At 48.2% G+C, this 24655-nt stretch overlaps 1 protein-coding gene across 6 annotated transcripts in view; it reads left to right on the top strand.

The window, feature by feature from the left end:
* The window catches only part of GATAD2A (GATA zinc finger domain containing 2A), a 268346-nt gene that overhangs the window by 104575 nt on the left and 139116 nt on the right, over nt 1-24655 (top strand). For all 6 annotated transcript variants that reach the window (XM_069215732.1, XM_069215734.1, XM_069215733.1 and 3 more), the window contains one exon: nt 9422-9551. In XM_069215732.1, the coding sequence (XP_069071833.1) occupies nt 9422-9551 (130 nt within the window). The remainder of the gene's footprint in view (nt 1-9421; nt 9552-24655) is intronic.

Below are 24655 nucleotides of genomic sequence, written 5' to 3'. Positions count from 1 at the left end.
CACACCTGATATAGGGTGTTGATGTCATTAGACCACACCCCTTCTCATTACAGAGATGCACATCACCTAATATGCTTAATTGGTAGTAGGCTTTCGAGCCTATACAGCTTGGAGTAAGACAACATGCATAAAGAGGATGATGTGGTCAAAATACTCATTTGCCTAATAATTCTGCACTCCCTGTACATTCGCGTGATAGGCCTAAATGTCCATATTGGAGGAATTCAGGAGCCATGATGTCCAGCTCAGTGAGGAAAGGTTGGGATGTAAAATCTGCCCTCAGAGCTTGTACAGGAGATCCTGTCTTCATGCCAGCCTCTTATGTGTTTTTTGATAGGTGAAGGAGCTCCAGGAAACACCACTGGCAAGGCCATTCTGGAGCTATGGCAGTCATTCTGGTCCTGAACTTGTACAGTTTGTTCATTAATGTAGGAATCAGCGGAGTTGAAGGGGAAACACGTAAAGAAATGTTCGGTGGCATGTGTAGCTGCAGATACACATGCTTTGCATAGTCCGCCGTCTGGTGTTGGGTCGGAGTGTTACAAGTTGTTTTTCTTCGAAGAAGTCTTTTCGAGTCACGAGACCGAGGGACTCCTCCTCCTTTGGTTCCATTGCGCATGGGCGTCGACTCCATGTTAGATTGTTTTTTTTCTGCCATCGGGTTCGGACGTGTTCCTTTTCGCTCCGTGTTTCGGGTCGGAAAGTTAGTCAGAATCAACGGAAAATTCGTCGGTATTGTTTCGTTCGGTATCGAGTTAGATTAGAGTCGACACCGAATCCAGAAGAGCTCCGGTAGCCCTTCGGGGTCATTTCGATCCCCCGTCGGGGCCTGGTCGGCCCGACCGCGTGCAACATCGAGACTGATGGAACGGACCCCGTTGCGATTCTGTCCTAAATGCCACAGTAAATATCCCCATACAGACCAACATTTGGTCTGTAACTTGTGCCTGTCACAAAGAAGAGACGTGTGAGGCCTGTCGAGCGTTTCGGTCGAGAAAAACGCTCCGAGACCGAAGAGCCAGAAGGTTACAGATGGCGTCCACGCCGACAGGACAACGAAGGTTCGAGGAAGAGGGAGAAGAAAAGAAGCATTCTCCATCCACGAATCGGAATCCGAAGAATTCGACGTCGAAGAAACCGTGAGTAAGACGTCGAAACAAACATCACAGGGAAAAACAGACAAAGCCCAGGGGACGCCACTGCCAACAGGCCATGGCTCAACCCATAAAGTAGGTGACCGTCCATCGGCACCGAAGAAGGGCGAGACGGTGCCAAGATCGTCCGACTCAGGTCGAGACACAGGCACGCAGCAATCTCGGGACCGAGAAAGTGCCGCAGAAAAGGGTCGACACCGAGATAGCGGCACCGAAGCTGCTCGGCACAGAGGCAGCGGCACCGAAGCTGCTCGGCACAGAGATAGCGGCACCGAAGATGGTCGACACCGAGAGGGTGCGACGCCGAAAAAGAGAGAAATCTCGTCGGAGCCGAAAATAACAAAAGGCACGGTTTCGGTGCCAAAACGCCCAGCAACCGAACCGAAAGCCAGTTCCTATTCAGAGGAACAATCACTGTCCTCCCAACTACAAAGACACCGATTTGAGGAGGAATTAAAAGAAACAGACGTAGATCACACGCAAAAGCGGGTCTTTATACAAAGTGGGACAGGGAAGATCAGCACACTTCCCCCAATCAGAAGGAAAAGAAAACTAGATTTCCAAAACCAAGACAAGACACCACAAGCAGAAGTGGTAAAGAAGGTAACTCCACCACCCTCTCCACCACCGACAACTCATATATCACCGGCACAGACTCCGCCACAATCACCAGCTCATACCACCATGAGCCAAGATGATCAGGACGCATGGGATCTCTATGACGCTCCAGTATCAGACAATAGCCCTGAGTCGTACCCCACTAAGCCCTCACCGCCTGAGGACAGTACGGCATATGCACAGGTGGTAGCTAGGGCAGCAGAGTTTCATAATGTATCGCTGCACTCAGAGCCTATCGAGGATGACTTCCTCTTTAACACCCTGTCATCCACCCATAGCAATTATCAAAGCCTTCCTATGCTCCCGGGGATGCTAAGGCACGCTAAACACATTTTTAAGGAGCCAGTGTAAAGCAGAGCAATAACTCCAAGGGTGGAGAAGAAATACAAGGCACCGCCCACAGACCCTGCTTTTATTACATCACAACTGACACCAGATTCAGTTGTCGTAGGAGCAGCTCGTAAAAGAGCCAACTCACACACATCAGGCGACGCACCACCTCCTGACAAGGAGAGCCGCAAGTTTGATGCAGCGGGGAAAAGGGTTGCAGCACAAGCTGCAAATCAATGGCGCATCGCCAACTCGCAGGCACTCCTAGCGCGATATGATAGAGCCCATTGGGACGAGATGCAGCATCTCATCGAACACCTCCCAAAGAATTCCAAAAACGGGCAAAACAAGTGGTTGAAGAGGGACAGAACATTTCCAACAACCAAATCCGTTCTTCTATGGATGCAGCAGATACAGCTGCAAGAACAATAAATACTGCTGTAACAATAAGGAGGCACGCATGGCTGCGCACATCCGGCTTCAAACCCGAGATACAGCAGGCAGTGCTTAATATGCCGTTCAATGAACAACAATTGTTTGGCCCAGAAGTGGACACTGCAATTGAAAAATTAAAGAAAGACACTGATACAGCTAAAGCCATGGGCGCACTCTATTCCCCGCAGGGCAGAGGCACATTTGGCACATTTCGTAAAACCACTTTCAGAGGAGGGTTTCGAGGTCAAGCCACACAAGCCAGCACCTCACAAACACCGCCTACCTACCAGGGACAATACCAAAGGGGAGGCTTTCGAGGCCAATACAAAGGGGGCCAATTCCCAAGAAACCGGGGAAAATTTCAAGGTCCAAAAACCCCTCAAAACAAGCAGTGACTCACAGGTCACTCAACCCCTTCACACAACACCAGTGGGGGGAAGACTAAGCCAGTTGTACAAATCTTGGGAGGAAATAACAACAGACACTTGGGTCTTAGCAATTATCCAACATGGTTATTGCATAGAATTTCTCCAACTCCCTCCAAACGTCCCACCGAAAACACACTATGTCAAAACAGCATATAGACCTTCTAGGACTAGAAGTTCAGGCATTACTGCAAAAAGACGCAATAGAATTAGTACCAGGTCCACAAAAGAACACAGGAGTTTACTCACTGTACTTTCTAATACCCAAAAAAGACAAAACTCTAAGACCAATATTAGACCTCAGAACACTAAACACCTACATCAAATCAGACCACTTTCACATGGTGACATTACAAGACGTAATCCCACTGCTGAAACAGCAAGACTACATGACAACATTAGATCTAAAAGATGCGTATTTCCATATACCGATACATCCCTCGCACAGGAAATACCTAAGGTTCGTATTCAAAGGAATACACTACCAATTCAAAGTGTTGCCATTCGGAATAACAACAGCGCCAAGAGTCTTTACAAAGTGTCTAGCAGTAGTAGCTGCACACATCAGGAGGCAGCAAATACACGTGTTCCCGTACCTAGACGATTGGCTAATCAAGACCAACTCGCTATCAAAGTGTTCACACCACACAGATTATGTTATACAAACCCTTTACAAGCTGGGTTTCTCAATCAACTATGCAAAGTCACACCTTGTGCCGTGTCGAACACAGCAATACTTAGGAGCGACAATCAACACAACAAAAGGGATAGCCACTCCAAGTCCACAAAGGGTTCAAAATTTTCACAAGGTGATACAAGCCATGTATCCAAATCAAAAGATACATGCAAAAATGGTATTAAAACTCCTAGGCATGATGTCCTCATGCATAGCCATTGTCCCAAATGCAAGATTGCACATGCGGCCCTTACAACAGTGCCTAGCATCACAATGGTCACATGCACAGGGTCAACTTCTAGATCTGGTGTTGGTAGACCGCCAAACATACATCTCGCTTCTATGGTGGAACAGTACAAATTTAAACAAAGGGCGGCCTTTCCAAGACCCAGTGCCACAATACGTGATAACAGATGCTTCCATGACAGGGTGGGGAGCACACCTCAATCAACACAGCATCCAAGGACAATGGGACGTACATCAAAGAAAGTTTCATATAAATCACCTATAACTGTTAGCAGTATTTCTAGCATTGAAAGCATTCCAACCCATGATAACCCACAAATACATTCTTGTCAAAACAGACAACATGACGACAATGTATTATTTAAACAAACCGGGGGGGACACACTCGACACAGTTGTGTCTCCTAACACAAAAAATATGGCATTGGGCAATTCACAACCACATTCGACTAATAGCACAATTTATTCCAGGGATCCAGAACCAGCTAGCAGACAATCTCTCTCGGGATCACCAACAGGTCCACAAATGGGAAATTCACCCCCAAATCCTGAACAATTACTTCCAAATTTGGGGAACACCTCAAATAGATCTATTTGCAACAAAAGAAAACGCAAAATGCCAAAACTTCGCATCCAGGTACCCACACCGGCAATCCCAAGGCAATGCTCTATGGATGAATTGGTCAGGGATATTTGCGTACGCTTTCCCCCTCTCCCTCTCCTTCCATATCTAGTAAACAGATTGAGTCAAAACAAACTCAAACTCATACTGATAGCACCAACATGGGCAAGACAACCTTGGTATACCACACTACTAGACCTGTCAGTAGTACCTCATGTCAAACTACCCAACAGGCCAGATCTGTTAACACAACACAAACAACAGATCAGGAATCCAAACCCTGCATCGCTGAATCTAGCGATTTGGCTCCTGAAATCCTAGAATTTGGACACTTAGGACTCACTCAACCTACTCCAAACCACTCCAATTAAGTCCACTGCCAGCCAGTCCACCTCACACCAATCCAATCTACCGACAGCACCCAGTCCATCCCATTTCAGTACAATCCACTTTAATCCACCCCACTCCAGTCCACCCACCCCACCTCGAACCATCCAAATCGACTCCAGTCCACTCCACGCCACTGCATCCAATCCCCCCACGCCGCTCCAATCCAAATCACCCTATTCCAGTCACCTCAGTCCACCCTATCCCAATCCAGTTCACCCAATTCAGTCCAATCCAATCAACCCCACTCAATCCAATCTGATCTATGCCAGTCTGGTCCACCCTAATCCAACCCAATCCACTCTAATCAAGTCCACTGCTACCCAGTCCATCTCACTCCAGTCCAATCCACCCACAGCACCCAGTCCATCCCATTTCAGTACAATCCACTTTACTCCAGCCCACCCCAAACCACCTTAATCGACCCAAATTCAATCCACGCCACTCCAATCCACCCAATCCAGTTCACCCACCCCTGTCCAGTCCAATCTAATCAACCCCACTCAATCCAGTGATACACTCCTCCCCACTCCACCATCCCAGTTCAGTCATCACTCCAATCCAATCTGTCTAGCCTTCCCTACTCCGCTCCAATACACCCTACTCCTGTCCATCTATCCTACCGTACTTCATTCCACCCCTCCTCAATGCAGTCCACCCCACTCAAATCCACCCCACCCGAATCTATCCCACTGCAGCCCAATCTAATCCATCCCACCACATTCACTCCAATTCACCCCACTCCCAGTATAATCTACTCCAATCCCAATATAATCTACCCCAATCCAACCACCCCTCCAATCCAACCACCCCACTTCAATCCAGTCCACCCCAATCCAGTGAATCCAATCCACCCCACACCACTCAACCCCAGCCCTATCACTCCAGTCAAATCCAAACCATCCACCCCAATCCAATCCAATCCACCCCACTACCTCAGCCCACTTGTAAGGAAATGCCTCCTTGGCATGGTTACCCCCTGACTTTTTGCCTTTGCTGATGCTATGTTTTGAATTGAAAGTGTGCTGAGGCCTGCTAACCAGGCCCCAGCACCAGTGTTCATTCCCTAACCTGTACTTTTGATTCCACAATTGGCACACCCTGGCATCCAGGTAAGTCCCTTGTAACTGGTACCTCTGGTACCAAGGGCCCTGATGCCAGGGAAGGTTTCGAAGGGCTGCAGCATATCTTATGCCACCCTAGGGATCCCTTACTCAGCAGAGACACACTGCTTGCCAGCTTGTGTGCTGATGAGAACAAAACAAGTAAGTCGACATGGCACTCCCCTCAGGGTGCCATGCCAACCTCACACTGCCTATGCAGTATAGATAAGTCACCCCTCTAGTAGGCCTTACAGCCCTAAGGCAGGGTGCACTATACCATAGGTGAGGGCACCAGTGCATGAGCACTGTGCCCCTACAGTGTCTAAGCCAAACCTTAAACATTGTAAGTGCAGGGTAGCCATAAGAGTATATGGTCTGGGAGTCTGTCAAACACGGACTCCACAGCACCATAATGGCTACACTGAAAACTGGGAAGTTTGGTATCAAACTTCTCAGCACAATAAATGCACACTGATGCCAGTGTACACTTTATTGTAAAATACACCCCAGAGGGCACCTTAGAGGTGCCCCCTGAAACCTAATCCGACTACCCGTGTAGGCTGACTGGTTCTAGCAGCCTGCCACACTCGAGACATGTTGCTGGCCACATGGGGAGAGTGCCTTTGTCACTCTGTGGCCTGTAACAAAGCCTGCACTGGGTGGAGATGCTATCACCGCCCCCAGGCAGGAGCTGTAACACCTGGCGGTGAGCCTCAAAGGCTTACCCCCTTTGTTCCAGCACCGCAGGGCACTCCAGCTAGTGGAGTTGCCCGCCCCCTCCGGCCACGGCCCCACTTTTGGCGGCAAGGCCGGAGGAGATAATGAGAATAACAAGGAGGAGTCACGGGCCAGTCAGGACAGCCCCTAAGGTGTCCTGAGCTGAAGTGACTCTAACTTTTAGAAATCCTCCATCTTGCAGATGGAGGATTCCCCCAATAGGGATAGGAATGTGACCCCCTCCCCTTGGGAGGAGGCACAAAGAGGGTGTACCCACCCTCAGGGCTAGTAGCCATTGGCTACTAACCCCCCAGACCTAAACACACCCTTAAATTTAGTATTTAAGGGCTCCCCTGAACCTAAGAATTTAGATTCCTGCAACTTAAAGAAGAAGAGGACTGCTGAGCTGAAAAACCCTGCAGAGAAGAAGAAGAAGACACCAACTGCTTTGGTCCCAGCCCTACCGGCCTGTCTCCCTCCTTCAGAAGAAAACTGCTCCAGCGACGCTTTCCCCAGGACCAGCGACCTCTGAATCCTCAGAGGACTGCCCTGCTTCCAAAAGACCAAGAAACTCCCGAGGACAGCGGCCCTGTTCAACAAAGACTGCAACTTTGTTTCAGAGGAGCAGATTTAAAGGCCCCTGCAATCCCCGCAAGAAGCGTGAGACTTGCAACACTGCACCCGGCGACCCCGACTCGACTGGTGGAGAACTAACACCTCAGGGAGGACCCTCCGGCGACTCGGAGACTGTGAGTAACCAAAGTTGTCCCCCCTGAGCCCCCACATCGACGCCTGCAGAGGGAATCCCCAGGCTCCCCCTGACCGGAACTTCAGTGCAGGAGTGACCCCCAAGAGGCCCTCTCCCTTGCCCAGGTGGTGGCTACCCCGAGGAGCCCCCCCCCTTGCCTACCTGCATCGCTGAAGAGACCCCTTGGTCTCCCATTGAAACCTATTGAAAACCCAACGCGTGTTTGCACACTGCACCCGGCCGCCCCAGTGCCGCTGAGGGTGTACTTTTTGTGTGAGCTTGTGTCCCCCCCGGTGCCCTACAAAACCCCCCTGGTCTGCCCTCCGAAGACGCGGGTACTTACCTGCTGGCAGACTGGAACCGGGGCACCCCCTTCTCTCCATTGAAGCCTATGCGTTTTGGGCACCACTTTGAAGTCTGCACCTGACCGGCCCTGAGCTGCTGGTGTGGTAACTTTGGGGTTGCTCTGAACCCCCAACGGTGGGCTACCTTGGACCCCAATTTGAACCCCGTAGGTGGTTTACTTACCTGCAAGAACTAACATTACTTTACCTCCCCTAGGAACTGTGAAAATTGCACTGTCCACTTTTAAAACAGCTTAATGTGTTTTATGTAAAAAGTATATATGCTACTGTAATTATTCAAAGTTCCTAAAGTACTTACCTGCAATACCTTTCAAATGAGAGATTACATGTAGAATTTGAACCTGTGGTTCTTAAAATAAACTAAGAAAATATATTTTTCTATAACAAAACCTATTGGCCTGGAATTGTCTCTGAGTGTGTGTTCCTCATTTATTGCCTGTGTGTATGTACAACAAATGCTTAACACTACTCCTTTGATAAGCCTACTGCTCGACCACACTACCATAAAATAGAGCATTAGTATTATCTCTTTTTGCCACTATCTTACCTCTAAGGGGAACCCTTGGACTCTGTGCATACTATTCCTTACTTTGAAATAGTGCATACAGAGCCAACTTCCTACACCACTCCACACTACTTCACCCTGTGACAGTCTGCCACTGAACTCTACTCCCCTCTGACACTATACTCCCCTCTACGACACTCGACTCCACTCTACAACATTCCACCAAATCCACTCTGACACTCTACTACTCCTACTCCACTGTGGCACTCCACTAACTGTTAGCCATGCTGAATTGCAGCCACACTGGTGTACAACATGGCAAATACATTGCCAAAATCAATAGCTCTTGTATAGACAAGACCTTTTGGCTTTGCTAATGCTGGTTTCTTTTGCTTATTTCCATTTCCTCACATTCTCTTCTGTCTCCCCACCACAGTGTTCCTCTGTTCTTTTGGTCCCTTAAACTGCCTCCATACTCCCCTCTCCACCCTGACACTGAGCACTGCTGCGGCTTGGTGCCTTTCCAATTTACTATCCCTCTCTCTGCCCTAATCTATTGGTTTAGACAAAGGCTATTAGTTGGAAGTATAAAAACCCTGTCAGCCATCTTCATTTGTTATAGAGGTAACATGGCAGCCATCTTGGAACTATTTGCTGCAATGTAGCAGCCATCATGAATCTCTGAAAACGTTTGAAAATGGTTGAACGTTACGTTCTGTACTTCCAGGATGGCAGCCGCATTAAGTATACATGCAAATTGACAGCCAGCTTGGGAATATAGGAAATCTGTCCAGATGGTCAGCTTGCATGTATTGACATAGCCATTGCTGGTATAGTTTTAAAAGTATTAACCAAGTTAATGAGGGCAACCAGCAACCGTTGGCGATAAAAGTCCAATTTGTTTTTCTAATGCTTTTTCATTCAATTGAAAGGCACACCGTGAATGGTTTAAGTACTTTAATTAGACTTAGATTTTGATGGAGGGATCCAGACAATATTCATGCATAGGGACCAAAAAACAATGGTCACAGTCTTAGTGCTGCTTGATAAAACGTGCCTTCATCTTTGACTTAATCTCTTTGATTCCACAGTGAAATCAAGCAGGAGAAGAGAGCAATGTCTCCAGACGTCATCATATTGTCGGACAATGAGGCATCCAGTCCACGGGTGAACGGATTAATGAAAAACTCACCTAGAGATACTAACACGGAGGCATTGTTGGTGAGTTTTTAATATAATAGCCTTTCGACAAGGGCATTGGATGACTTAGGAAGAATTACTTCAGTGTTACCATTCTCCTACTTTTCAGGTACCCAGTAAATGCTTTTATAAGGAAACTTCAGAGCTGAAAGTTAACCCCACTTACCTTACAAGTCCATCTCGTTGGACTTCTAAGGAAAACTATTTCTAACCTCCTAAACTTGCTCTTTAATTAAGCTGGTCATAAGGCGCTTTCCACAAATGACCATCAATACAAAAGTCTGTGCCTCCTTAAATAATGACTGAGGCAATATATGTGGTACAAGAGCATTTAAAGAGACACAAATTCTAGTTGGTCGGTGTGTGCCAAACTTAGGCCATCCTCCAACTCAAAGCAAAGAACATTGTAGGAAAGTACCCTCTTTCTTGGCATGGTTACCCCCCATTTTCTGCCTGTTGTCAGTGTGTTTGACTGTGTCCACTGGGATTCTGCTAACCAGGACTCTAGTGGTTATGCTCTCTCATGTAAAGTTAGGTAACTGTACCTTTTCCTTCCGACAGTTGGCATACTGGTCCCCCCCCAATCCCCCACTTAAGTCCCTAGTATATGGTACCCAGGTACACAGGGCATTGGGGTACCAGGGGATCACTATGTGCTGAAGCAGTTATTCTGCCACCCATAGGCAGCCCATGCAAAGGGTTCTGCAGGCATGCCATAGCAGTCTGCGTGAAACGGATGCATGCACCCATTTTCACTACAAGTCACTGCACCAGGTCACTATAAGTCAACTCTGTGGTAGGCCCTTTCAGCCCAGGGTGCAGTTACCTGTGTGTGGGGGCACCCCTGCACTAGCAGAGGTGCCCCCACAAACTCCCAGGCCCATTTTCCTGGACTTTGAGAGTGCGGGGAAAGCCATTTTACACGTGTACTGGACATGGGTCACTACCTATGTCCAGCTACATAATGGTAACTCCGAACCTGGGCAAACATGTCGGAATCGTACCCCAATACCGTTGCCAGTATTGGTTGTATGATTCTGTGAACTCTGAGGGCTCCTAAGAGGACCCCCAGCATTGCTCCTACTAATCTTTTGGGGTTTTCTGTGCAGTCCCCGCTGCTGCCACCCCTCAGACAGGTTTCTGGTCTCCTGCTGCTTGACCAGCTCAGGCAGAACAAAGGATTTCCTATAGAAGGAGGTAACACCCTCTCCCTTGGAAATAGGTGTTGCATGACTTGGGAGGGGTAGCTTCTCAAAGGCACCTGTATGCTTTGAAGAGCACATTTGGTGCCCTCCTTGCATAAGCCGGTTTGCACCAGTGCAGGTCCTCTTCTGTCAGGATCCACCTTTGGTTTCTTCCTTTCTTGTCTGGGTCTTGCACAATCCTTTTCCAAAGTTCTGTGGGTTTGGAGAAAAAACAGGTACCTGCCTCTGGCTGTGGGGCATGGGGGTGGGGTGCAGGGGGCACTTAGTTTCTTACTTTTTAGGGTTTTAGTTCCTCCTGCTCCCCTCTACTTATTCCACTTCCTTGGGTGGGGTCTGCTCTTCACATTCCACTTACTTAATTTATGGTTTGGTCTCCCCCCTAGGGCTTTCACTATTGACTGTTGTTTTTAGGGGCGAGCGCAAAGCGCTCCGTCCCCTGTAGTAATCTCTCCTTGGGCTTCCAACCACGCCCAGGTCACGTCAGTCACTTTTATTGGTTTGTGGGCTTGCCTTTTAAAATCTGCTTGCTTTCATTTATGAAAGGCATACATACGTCATGCCTTTTACGGTGTTTAGCCCACCTTCACAGCACCGGGAAACTACTGAAAACATACGAGGCTCGCTGTTTTCAGCAAGGTTTCCGGACTACTTTATCTGTTTATTTTCCGCGATCGCGCTGGGGTTTACAAAGCGCGATCATGCTCGGTTTTTCCGTTTTCAATTACAGCACGATCGCGCTGCGTTTTTTTCTTTTAATTTGTGTGGCAAGAAAAGTCTGGTTAGGAGTTTACAACGCTAATAGCTCAAACTCAAGCAAATGCGAGACCGGTTGCATTGAAAATGCTTGTTACTATTTGCTGTTGCTTTCTATGCTAATCACTGACTTCTATTATGTACATAATAGTGTGTTTACTCGCCTCCTAATGGACTATTGCCTATACAGTATTTTAATATTTGTGTTACTGTAATAAAGTACCTTTAATTTTGTAACCGTGTGGTTCTTACATGTAAATGATGTGTGACAGTAGTGGTATTGCATAAGCTTTGCATGTCTCCTAGCTAAGTCTTGGCAGCTCATCTACAGCTATTTCTAGAGAGCCCTGGCTTCCTAGACACTGTCTTCACCTCCGTAATGGGGAATACCTGGACCTGGTATAAGGTGATAACACCATAGGTGGTCACCACCCACCAGGCCAGCTTCCTACTGACAAGTCTTTGCACCATGATATAAATATATATTTCCCAGTGGTTTTAGTGTAACTTTGGCATCGTTTGACGAATCTTCACCAAACTTTCCCAAACATTCTCATGTACCACGTCTCCTGCCTGGAAAGTTTTGGGGTGATCCATCAAGCAGGTGCAGAGGAAAGGCATTGGGAGGGGAGGTGGGTAGCAGGGGCGTCCTAAAACATGCTTTTCCTATTCTTCTTTCTGCAGGAAAACCAAACAGCAAATCTTCATAAACTTCTGAATGGCATAAAACCATGTTTGGCAGAAAGCTAGTTTTTGGATCTGAAAGTGTGCTTTTTTGCTATTTTGTATATCTGTTCAGCAGTTTTTGAGAATTTGAGGCTGAAAAACCTTTTATGTTTCACACCGTGGATCTGCAAGCTCAACTAATGCTGTATGATTGACTTGAAGCAACTTGATTTGTTAGTTGTGTCTGCCATCATAGAAAAAAAGATTAAAGTAATGTTATAGTTAGGTGAAAATGTCAGTTAAACATACTTGTGATAGTTAGGTGAAAATGTCAGTGAAAATAGGGTTTTAAACAAACAACCTCTGAAATTCACCGGTTAAAGTTATCTCAATTAGCTTTCCGGGTGTTTGGACACCAGTGGGGGAATTGGACTTGTGCTCTATATGACATCACGGCAACATCTAAAATAACTTAATTGATGACCACACTGCATGTGGGGGCTTAAGTTACAGTTTTGCAGCAAGAATCTTTTTTCTGGATTTACATGCTGTGCATCTATTCTGCCATCTAGTGGTTGGGTCCAGAAACATGTTTGTACTTCTCCCTTCTTCCTTTTTAGGTCTAGCCTAGGCAGCGCGCATGCGCTGTCTGCAAGACATGCTGTGTTCAGTCTATGGACTTTAACCACGCCCAGTATTGCCATTCATTCTTTGGTGTGTTTGTCTTAAATGCTCTACCGCCTCTCTACCCCTATCTCTGTACCTCTACCCCCCCTCTCTACCCCTTGCTCTCTACCTCTGTACCTCTACCCCCTCTCTGCATCTGTCTCCCTCCCTCTCCCCCTTTCTTACTCTTCCTACCTCTTCCTCTCTACCTACCTCTACGTTCCTCTACCTACCCCACCTCTGTACCTTTACCTCTCTACACCTCTACCCTCTCTCTACCTACCTCTACCTTTACACCTCTACCTCCCTCTATCTCTCAACCTATTCCTCTACCTTTCTACACCTCTACTAATACCTCTTCCTCACTCTACATCTTTCTATCTCTACCTCCTCTCTACCTTTACACTCCTCACTACCTTTACACCACTCTCTCTCTACCCTCTCTACCTCTAACACCCTCTATCTCTCTACCACCCTCTATCTCTCTACCACCCTCTACCTACCTCTCCACTCCTCTGCCCCTCTCTACCATCTACCTCCCCCTCTACCCTCTCTACCACTCTACTCTGTACTTCTATCCCTCTCTCTCTACCTCTCTAGTTCTACCTCTCTACCTCTACCCGTCCCTATAGCTCTAACCCTCCCTTTAGCTCTCACTCTACCCCATCTCTACATCTTACTCTCCCTCTACCTCTTTACACCACAACCTCTCTACCTCTTTACACCACTACCTCTCTACCTCTTTACACCACTACCTCTCTACCTCTCTGCACCGCTACACTTCTACTTTTCTCTCTACATCTCTCCCTCTCTGCCACTACACCTATCTACCTCTCTGCACCTCTACCTGCCTCTAACCCCTCTTTGCCTCTCCCCCTCTCTACTTCTACCTACTCTACTTCGCTACCTCCCTCTAGCTCTTTGCCACCCTCTACATCTGTCTACCTTTCTACACCCCTACCTGTACCTCTACCTACACACCTCTACCTCTCTACTTGTACTCTGTGCTTCTACCCTCTACACCCCTACCTATACATCTCTCTACCCCTCTCTTCCTCTACTCCTACGTCTGTACCTCTACCCCTCTATACCCCCTCGCTACACCTTTCTACCTCTGTCTACAAGGCTCTACACCTGCACCTCTCTGCCCACCTCTCTGCCACCCTCTAGCTCTCTACACCTACCTGTACCTCTACTTCTGCACACCTCTCTATACTCCTCTACTCTGTACTTTTACCTCTCACAACTTCTCTCTACACCTCTACATCTACTCCTCTACCCCTTTATCTCTTCCTCTAACCCTTTATCTCTTCCTCTAACCCTTTTTACCTCTGCCCCTCTCGCTCGAACTGTCCCTCTCCACATCGTCCTCTCCACATCGTCCTCTCCACATCGTCCTCTCTCCACATCGTCCTCTCTCCACCTCTCGCTCTCTCCACCTCTCGCTCTCTCCACCTCTCGCTCTCTCCACCTCTCGCTCTCTCCACCTCTCGCTCTCTCCACCTCTCGCTCTCTCCACCTCTCGCTCTCTCCACCTCTCGCTCTCTCCACCTCTCGCTCTCTCCACCTCTCGCTCTCTCCACCTCTCGCTCTCTCCACCTCTCGCTCTCTCCACCTCTCGCTCTCTCCACCTCTCGCTCTCTCCACCCCTCGCTCTCTCCACCCCTCGCTCTCTCCACCCCTCGCTCTCTCCACCCCTCGCTCTCTCCACCCCTCGCTCTCTCCACCCCTCGCTCTCTCCTCCCGCTCTATAGCGCTCTGCTGCCCTCTGCTCTCTACCTCTACTCCCGCTTTATAGCGCTCTGCTGCCCTATAGCTCTCCTCCACCCCCTAGCTCTGTCTACCTCTTTACACCTCTACCCCTCTCTCTACACCTTTCTACCCCTCTTTACCCCACCCCTCTCTCTACCTCACTTTACCTCGATCCCTACACCTCTACTGATCTTTGCACCTCTACCTCTGCCTCATTCTCTCTACTGCCATCTCTAGCTCTACATCCCTCCCTACCTCTCCACACCTCTTTCCCTCTCGCTCTCTCTCTACACCGCCATCCCGGGTGTTTATTGATTCTGACACAGGGGGCAGTTGTATGTCATTCACAAAGCATATTGGTAGTCTAATACAAGGAGCTGGCTAATGTTCTGAACACAGCCCCCAACCCTCTTTCTCTACCTCTACCCCTCTCTCTACCTCTACTCCACTCTCTACATCTACCTCTCTCGCTCTCCCTCTACACCTCTACCCCTCTCTACCTTTCTGCCCCGTTACCTCTCTACCTCTTTCTGTACCTCTCCACCACGCTACACCTCTCTACCTCTCTCTACATCTATATCTCTACCTCTCTCTACATCTATATCTCTACCTCTCTCTACACCTGTGATATTGTTGATGTTCAGGCTGGTGGCTTAACATTGGTGCCTAGATACCAAGCTAAACAATAGAAACCGGGGTAATGTGTTGCTTTACAGTCTAGTCAGAGGTTCCTGTGAGTAATTCTAATGGTTGTATTATTTCAAGCACTTCCTGTCTTGCATTATATGACTAAACCATAATCCTTATATCCTGGGCTAGAATAGCGAGTACTGCCACCATAGAATAGTCCTCCACCTTAACAGCACAGCTGTTAAACGTACATCACCTATCAACCATAATGTGAGCGACCGCTAACATGGTTTGGGTAAAAAGTTGCAAGACTCATTGAGCATTATGAACCACTGTGCTCAGGCACCGCTCTACTCATTTCACATTTGGGCTGGTTAATTTGAAAGGCCACAAGAACCATCCTTTTTAGAATACTTCTGTAAGGACAAGAAACCCCCAAAATCTCGTACACACACACCAAATGTGTTGGGAAGGAAAATCTTCCTTGTGGAGAACCTACTCTGGATGACCCCTGTAATCGCAAATAGAAGTCTGTGTAATACACCAAAAGGTCTACCAATTGACGGTCTCTAAACTATGTAACTATCCAGGAGCATAGTATAACGAATTCAAGTTTGCATTCTGACAGTCTTGCAGAAATGGTTCACTTGTGGTTAAATGGTGAAAATCAGTTTATAAAACTATTGACAGCAAGGAACAATATGACTAAAAAATGCGTGCAAGGAAGAGGGGAGGGGAGGGGTGGTGTTGGGTGGAAGGCCTCGCAATACACTAAATGCATACTATATAAAAGAATGACTAAATAAGGTGAATACTTCTAACCACGGAGTCCTTCCTTGTATTTTAGATTACCCTAGGCACCAGACTTGATTTGAAAAATATTCTAGCAGTTACTTCTGCATGTTTGCATGCTGTGCCGCCTGAGTCTGTGGCAACTAAAAGCTTCCTCTGGAAGGACTGCTGCGGAGCTCCTATCTAGGCAACTCTCTTATTCGCAATTCAGTTCATGAACTTTGATGGTTCTTTACTGATTTCCAAAACTGTTATTCTCTGATAGTGTGCCAGAGATTTCTTCCCCGAGGACTACATAGAAGGATAGTTTCTTACCTGAAACTCTTCTTATGTTAAAAGAACTCACCTGAAATTCCTTCCAAAAGTAATGTCGGACTTTCATATAAACCAAACTATCTCATTGCCTCCTTTATTTCAGAATTGTTACACTCCAGCAGAAAGATCTTTCCACTCTCTGGATGTTAGGAGGGTTCTGAAATGTTAACTTGATTTAACTAAAGATATTCACCTAACGAGCCAGTTGTTTATTAACTATGGCCCAGTGTGTACTGGTTTGGCTTCGTCCAAACAACTCTAAATGGATAGTTTCATGTATTTTATTGTGCTATAAAAATGCTAAAAAAAAAATCTCTAATATCTAAACCTAACGCTCACTCTACTAGAGAGAAAGGTGCTACTGCTGCTTTACTTTATAACATCCCGGTCCTGAGGATCAGTTGAAGAGCCAGGTCTTGAGGTCCTTCCTGAACTGTGACAGGGTGGGGGATTGCCTGAGGTGGATGGGAAGGGTGTTCCAGGTCTTAGCAGTGATGTGGGAGAAGGATCTTGCTGCGGTTTTCCGGATGCAGGGGACGTTGGCGAGTGCCTGGTCGCCGGAGTGGAGTTGTCTGGCGGGAGTGTAGGAGAGTCTTTGGTTGAGGTAGGCTGGTCCGACGTCATGTAGGGCCTTTTAGGCATTGGTCAGGCACTTGAAGGTGATTCTCTTTTCGATAGGCAGCCAGTGTAGGTCTCTCAGAAGGGCGGAAATGTGGCTTTGTCGAGGGTCGTACTTGATGAGATGGGCGGAGGCGGTCTGGATGCGTTGTAGTCTTTCTGGTCTTGGCGTTAGTTCCGACAGAGTGCATTGCTGTAGTCGAGCCAGCTGCTGGCTAGGGCCTCCTGGGTGACTATTCTTCTGGCTTTGGTGGGGATCCATTTGTAGAATTTATTTTTAAGCATGTGCAGGGTGTGGAAGCAACCCGATGAGACGTGCTCACCTGTTGGTCCATTGAGAGCGATGAGTCTAAGCTGACTCTGGGGTTGTGGTTGGTGGGAGCGTTGGGCCACCAGGAATCATTCCAGGCGGAGGGTGTGGAGCCGAGCATGAGGACTTCTGTTTTGGGCGAGTTCAGTTTGAGGCAACAGTCTTTCATCCAGGCGGCGACTGCTTTCATTCCTTCGTGGAGATTGTTCCTGGCGGTGGTCGGTTTGTTGTTGAGGGAGACAATCAGAAGGGTGTCGTCGGCATAGAAGACTGTTGAGTGCGTGGCTTCTGACTATGGCAGCCAGTGGGGTCATTAGAGGTTGAAGAGGGTGGGACTCAGTGAGGATCCTTGGGGGATGCCGCAGCGGGGGGGAGGAGTCAGACCTTCTGTATTCTGCCGGTGAGGAACGAGGAGAGCCACTGCAGAGCTGAGTCTTGGATGCCGGCGTCATGGAGACAGGTGCGTAGCGTGTCATGTGAGACAGTCTAAGGAGGCAGAAAGGTCCAGGAAGATGAGGGCAGCTGTCTCACCTCGGACGAGGAGGGTGTGGATGTCAACTGTGACGGCGAGGAGGGCGGTCTCGGTGCTATGGTTGCTTCTGAATTCTGACTGAGAGGGGTCCAGGATGTTGTTGGCTTCCAGGAAGGCGATGAGTAGTTTGACTGCTTTCTCGAGGCCTTTGACGGGAAAGAGGAGCCGGGAGATGGGCTGGTAGTTCTTCAGGTCTGTCGGGTCGGCTGTGGTTTTCTTCAGAAGAGGTTTGATCTGGGCGTGTTTCCCAATATCTGGAAAGGTGTCAGTTTCGAGGTGCGGTTGATGGTATGCCAAAGTTTAAATGCGATGTCGCTGGCTTTGTTGAAGATGTGGTGAGGGCAGGGGCCAGTGGGCGCTCCTGCGTGGATGGTTGCCATGTCGCGGGTCTCAACTGTGATGTTGCTCTGGGGGAGGGGGGGGGGTGGCCTGGGTGGTGAAGCTGTCATAAATGTCTGCGATCATGCAGTGGAAGTAGTTGAGGTTTTTGCAGAGTTCTTGCACCAGGGGGATGTTGGTGGAGTTGAGGTTGGTGAACTCTTTGACGGTAAAACTTTCCTTGCTGTTGTGGCTGTTTTTATTGATGCGTTGTTGCAGGGTGTGTTTTTTGGTAGTCCTAATGAGCTGGTGGTGCAGTTTGAAGGCATTTTTGAAGGTTTTATGATTTGCGTGGGTTTTCTCAGTGTGCCATTTCCTCTCTAGATGTCTGCAGACCTGCTTCGATTCTCTGAGTGCAGGGGTGAACCAGTTTGCTTTCTTGGCTGTGGCTTTGTAGTGGGGTGTCTTCAGGGGGGGAGGGTGTTGGTGCAGTCGGTGATCCATTTCTGGAGGTTGTGTGCTAAAGTGTTGTCGTTGGCTTGGGGGGTGGGTGAGCTGCTTTGAGGCAGGTGGCGAGCTGGGCTTCAGTGACCTTGTTCCAATTTCTGAGGGGAAGTTGGGGAGAATGGTGGTGACCAATGGGTTTGTTGAAGGTGGTGAATGCAGTGGTCGTCTGTCCATTGGAGTTCGATGGTGTGGCTCACGGAGATGTGGTTGCTGGCGGAGAAAATGGGGTCCAGTGTGTGACCAGCCGAGTGAGTGGGTGGGTGGGTGCGGTGACGACTTGCTTGAGTCTGAGGTTGGCGAGGTTTTCAGTCAGGGTGGTGGAGTTGTTGTTTGGGTTTTCCAGGTGGGAGTTGAGGTCTATCCAGTAAGATGTAGTCCTTGGATGCAAGCGCGTGGGTGGTGGCTAGGTCAGCGATGGTGTTGCAGAAAGGGGGGTCTGGGGTCTGGCGGCCTGTAGATGAGGGTGCCCGCAGAGTGGTGTTAGGGTTGGTTCCAATCTGGAAGTGGGAGAGTTCCATGTTGGTTGTGCAGTCTTCAGTGCTGTTGGCGAGGCGTAGGGACTCTTTGTGGACGATGGCGATGCCTCCCCCGTGGTTCGTACTTTCACCAAACACTACTGCCTAGACTTGGATGCTAGAATTGATGCTCAAGTATGACAGGCTTCTCTTAGAAATCTGTTGACCTAATCCCCTACGAGAGAAGGAATAGTTTCCTCCCTGTAACTCCTGTTCTTTCTTAGGGGATTTCCATATATAGTCATAAATGTTGACTAGCTGACAGACCCTGGAGCACTTTTTCCTTGGTCTTCTGAAGTGTGGATTTTCAGTTTTCTTCAGGAAGGCCTGCATAGTTACTTGAGAATGTTATTATGTAGCCTAAAACATAGTCTACAGCGACCAACATTCTTCATCTTGTTGATACAAAAGGGAAATAGACCAAGGAGACATGCAGTCCAAAGCGTGAATAATTTGAAAAATAACAGCAAAAATATTTCACAAACCCTTTTGTAATATGATTAGGAAGGAGGGGAGTGCAGGACAGTGCAGTCCTAAGGCTGCCACTATAAAGGAATAAAAAGTAGACTGTCTTTTAAGAACACTGGGACCTCCAATATCCTATCATGCCTGGAGAGAGGCGGTTACCTCAGTTATTTTTGTAGGCAGTAGTAGCTGATATAGCCTTAGAACCCGCCGTAGCGGGCTCTACCGGCTATTAAAGGCCCGCTCCCCGCTGGGCATTTAACAAGGGAGAGGGACTTTAATAGCCGGTAGAGCCCGCTACAGCGGGTTCTTAGGCTATTAGAACATTCTGCCACTCAGGGCAGAATGTTCTATTAAAAAAAAAAAATGTTCACGGAGCCCGAGGGGATTACAATCCCCTCGGGCTCCGTGAGGCTTTGTTCACAGCTGTTGCTGTGAACAAAGCGAACATTGGAATGTTGGCGCTGCGGGCTTTTACCGCCAGTAAAAGCCCGCAGCACTCCATTGTCTTCAATGGAGCCCCCAGCATTCCAATGTTCTAATAAGGCATAAGCAACCCTCCCTCCTCCCCGATGGAGTGGTCAGAGGTAATTTCACAATCTTCATAGGTTTCAGGTAGCCTTCAAAAGGAGCTGAAGCAACTGCCACCAGCTGAGCATGATGGGATACAAATGGTCTCTGGGGTCTTAAAGGCACAGTCTAGACCTGTACTAGACAGGGAGTATCGGGTAAACTTACCTCCTGAATCTGAGCATCTGTCCACTGCTGCTCCTAACTCCTGGGGAGGGCGTACTCTCCCAACAAGGCAGGGTTCTACATTCAAACCTCAAAAATGTTCACCTTTGTATGACGTTGTAAAGAAAAATTTATTCAGTCTACCTAAGGAAGTAGTCTGAAGTTGGTTGATTCTGGAAGCTGGGAAAAATTTGTGGTCTGGTGAAAGGAATGTATGGTCAATTCACTCCATACCAAACCTTCAGATGTTCTCGTTTGCCCCGTCTTTGGCCCGGTAAGGTCTTGCCTTTCAGCATTTGTGCGTTTAGATCAGCCGTCCACATTGAAAGCACCAATTTTGAGTTCTTTGAAAGGGCGCACCCATGTCTCGCTGCTCCATTTAGGCCTCAGTTTTACCTTTGTTTGGTTTTAACCTTCTTCATGTGTGCACCTTTTGAGTGAAAATGCACAGCTGTTCTTTGAAGTTACTGACCTTCAAAACTGTCTCACTCATTGCGATTACTACTGCTCACTATTTCATTAATCTGCACGTCCTGGCAGTGCAAACACCCTTCATCACCACCTTTCTGGAAAAGTTGCTGTTCAGAACTCAGGCAACACTTTTTCAGAAAGTGCTATAACCCTTCCATGTGGGGTAGTCCATCATGCCCTCATCTTTCTTTCAGCTGTCACATCCTTCTAAAATGCAGCTCTTGGCTTCCTTTATATTGTTTGGTGTTAGAAATGGGGTCTCTAGTTGGCAGTGGCTAGTACCTTGTCGAGGTAGGGACCCTCATAGTAGTCAGGGAGTCCAGCATCTAAGATGACCCCTACCCACCCCCTTCGTAGTTGGGCATGAGCAGTCGGGCTTATCTCAGTCAGTGTATAAAACAAACACCCACACGCACAGATGAATTTTCAGAGATTAAACTTCAGTATAGTGCTTAGAAACCCAATAGCTCCAACTGGGGCTATCACAGAGTTGTTGACAGTCATTCCCAACTGTCCAACTTCACTCCCAAGGGAGTGAGGGCAGGTCACGGATTTGCACAGACCCTCATGTACAGTTCATTGAAAACGATGAAACAAAGGTGTTGCTGGAGCTGGCGCATCATCGGTTCCTTACTCCTACCGGGCAGGTGAGGCATCAGTTCCTCACAGTTGCGGGGGAGGTGAAGAGGCGTTGATTCCTTGTGATCCAGTGGGGTTGATTAATCCAGCAGGTCAAGATGTGCTTTGTCGACTTTGTGATCTAGCAATAACACCACGGGGCCACAGGTGCTGCAGTAGTCAGGTGTCCCGGATGCAGGCAAGAAGGCACTCAGGACTCTCACTGTGGTGGGATTTCGAAGGTGCTACAGTGGCATTGGACCGTGCGCGTCGGTTGTGGTCTTTGCACTCTGTGGGGACCACAGCTCCTGGTGCAGGCTGCAGCGTGGATTTCTGAAGTCGCTCTGGAGTCGATGCACTTGGCTTCTTGGTTTCACCAGATCTCACTTCCAAGGGCCCAGGAACTGGATTTAGCACCACATGGCAAATCTGGATTCTCAGCAAGAAAGTTCAGGTACTGACATAAGAAATCTTTGGTGTCCCTGAGACTTATAACGGGAGGCAAGCTCAGTTTAAGCCCTTGGAGAACCTTGGAAAGCAGGATGTAGAAATCAAAGTCCAGTACTTTCACTCCTAGGGCAGAAGTAGCAGCAGCAGGCCAGCACAGCAAAGCAACGGGCAGAGTGGCAGGTCCTCCTCAAGCATCCAGCTCTTCTCCCTGGCAGAATGTCCTTAGTTCAGAAGTGTTCTAAAGTTGTGGAGTCAGCTGTCCAAATACTTGTACTCATTTCTGCCTTTGAAGTAGGCAAACTTCAAAGTTAAGTCTTTGTACTGTAGAAAACCCTGCCTTTTCTGCCCTGGTCCCAGACACACTCTAGGGGATAGACTCCATTGTGAAAGGACAGGCACAGCGCTATTCATGTGCAAGTGTCAGCTCCTCCTACCACTCTAGCCCAGGAAGACCCATCAGGATATGCAGGGTACTCCTCAGCTCAATCTCTGTGACTGTCCAGAGTGAATTCACAAACAGCCCAACTGTCAGTCTAACCCAGACGTGTATTTAGCAGCCAGGCAGAGGCACAGAATGATTAAGCCAGAAAATGCCCACTTCCTAAAAGTGGCATTTTCAAACTTCCAATCTAAAAACCAACTTTACCAAAAGATGTATTTTAAAATTGTGATTTCAGAGACCCCATACTTCACATCTCTATCTGCTCCCAAGGGGAAATTACACGTAAAAGATATTTCAAAGCAATACCCATGTTAACCTGTGGGAGAGATGGGCCTTGCAATAGGGAAAACAGAATTTAGCAGCATTTCACTATCTGGACATGTAAACCACACCAGTGCATGTTCTACCTTTTAAATACACTGCACCCTGCCCATGGGGCTACCTTAGGGATGACTTGCATGTAGTAAAAGGGAAATTGGCAGTTCCAGTCTGCGCACATACACTGCAGTGGCAGGTCTGAGACATGTTGACAGGGCCACTCATGTGGGTGGCAGTCAGTGCTGCAGGCCCACTAATAGAATTTGATTTACATGCCCTGGGCATCTCTGGTGCACTTTACTAGGAACATACTAGTAATTGAAATATGCCATTCATGGATAAACCAATCACCAATACAATTTAGACAGAGAGCATATGCACTTAAGCACTAGTTAGCAGTGGTAAAGTGCCCAGAGTCTTAAAGCCAACAAAAACAGGTCAGAAAAAATAAGAGGAATGTTGTCTATTTCCAGCATCAGTCTTCCACCCGTTTTTTGCTGTCTTTGGCGCTGTTAGATCAGTAACTAGTCCACTGTAAGACTGTCCAGTGTCCCATTGTCACTGACCACTGGAGTCCAGTAGCCCCGTTAATTGGACACATTTTCAGAAACTTTACTGGATATTTGGCAATGCAATATTTATCTGTACGTGAGAAGCCTGGTTTCCTGTGGAGTCGTCCTTTTTAATTTTGTTTTTGTTTCTACCATTTTTGGTAGCTTCTTGTGGGCCTTGGCTTAGTTCCACTGAATTGAATTGTTACCCTGCCCAGGACAATAGATGACAGGACAAATGCTATAGCATGTTTGATTCATCTTGAATAGTTCGATGGCATCTGTCGCTGTAGATACACATGGTATGCATGAGCTCGCCATCTGGTGTTGGGTCGGAGTGTTACAAGTTGTTTTTCTTCGAAGAAGTGTTTTCGAGTCACGGGACCGAGTGACTCCACCTTCTGTGCTCATTGCGCATGGGCGTCGACTCCATCTTCGATTGTTTTCTTTCCGCCATCGGGTTCGGACGTGTTCCTGTCGCTCCGAGTTTCGGAACGGAAAGATAGCTGAAGACGGAAGATTTTCGACGGTATCGTTGCGATCCGGTTAGAGATAGACACATACGACGACGCGTTGAACATCGAAGCGCTTCGGTGCCCTTCGGGGTAGATTTCGGCACCCCGTCGGGGCCTAGTCGGCCCGACCGCGTGGAGGACAACGCCGATGGAACGGACCCCGTTTCGATTCTGCCCCGAATGCCACAACAAATATCCTTATACGGACCTACACTCGGTCTGTAATCTGTGCCTGTCACCCGAGCACAGCGAAGAATCCTGTGAGGCCTGTCGGGCGTTCCGGTCCCGAAAAACTCTGCGCGACCGTCGAGCGAGAAGACTGCAGATGGCGTCCACGCCAAAAGAGCGTCGACAGTTCGAGACAGAAGAGGAACAGGAGGAATCCTTTTCCATCCAGGATTCAGACTCCGACGAGCTACACTCCACAAGAACTGTGAGTAAGACGTCGAGATCAAACCTTAAAAAAGGAAAGAAGGCCCAGGGGACGCCACTGCCAACCGGCCATGGCTCCACCCAAATTCTCGGTGACCAACAATCGGCACCGAAAAAGGCCCATTCAGTGTCGAGATCGTCCGACTCCGGTCGAGACACCGGCACGCAGCCTCCTCGAGACCGAGAGAGTGCTAAACAGAAGCATCGACACCGAGAGTTCGGTGTCGACACGGATCGACGCCGAGACAGTGGCGCCGAAGACCATAGAGGCCCAGAATTTTCGGCACAGAAAAAGAGGAAGGTTACCTCGGAGCCGAAAAAACAATCGACAGGGTTTTCGGAGCCGAAAAAAGCGACATCAGACCCTGTTTCTGGCTCCTACACTGAAGAGCATTCTATGTCTTCTCAAATGAAGAAACATAGATTTGAACAAGAACTGCAATCCACTGACGTGGATCACACGCAAAAGCGTATCTTTATTCAGCAGGGGACTGGGAAGATCAGTACCCTTCCACCTGTCAAACGAAAGAGAACGCTTCAGTTTACTCC

The sequence above is a fragment of the Pleurodeles waltl genome, chromosome 12 (assembly GCF_031143425.1).
Source record: "Pleurodeles waltl isolate 20211129_DDA chromosome 12, aPleWal1.hap1.20221129, whole genome shotgun sequence".
Lineage (NCBI taxonomy): Eukaryota > Metazoa > Chordata > Amphibia > Caudata > Salamandridae > Pleurodeles > Pleurodeles waltl.
This window is presented reverse-complemented; position numbering and strand designations above follow the sequence as displayed.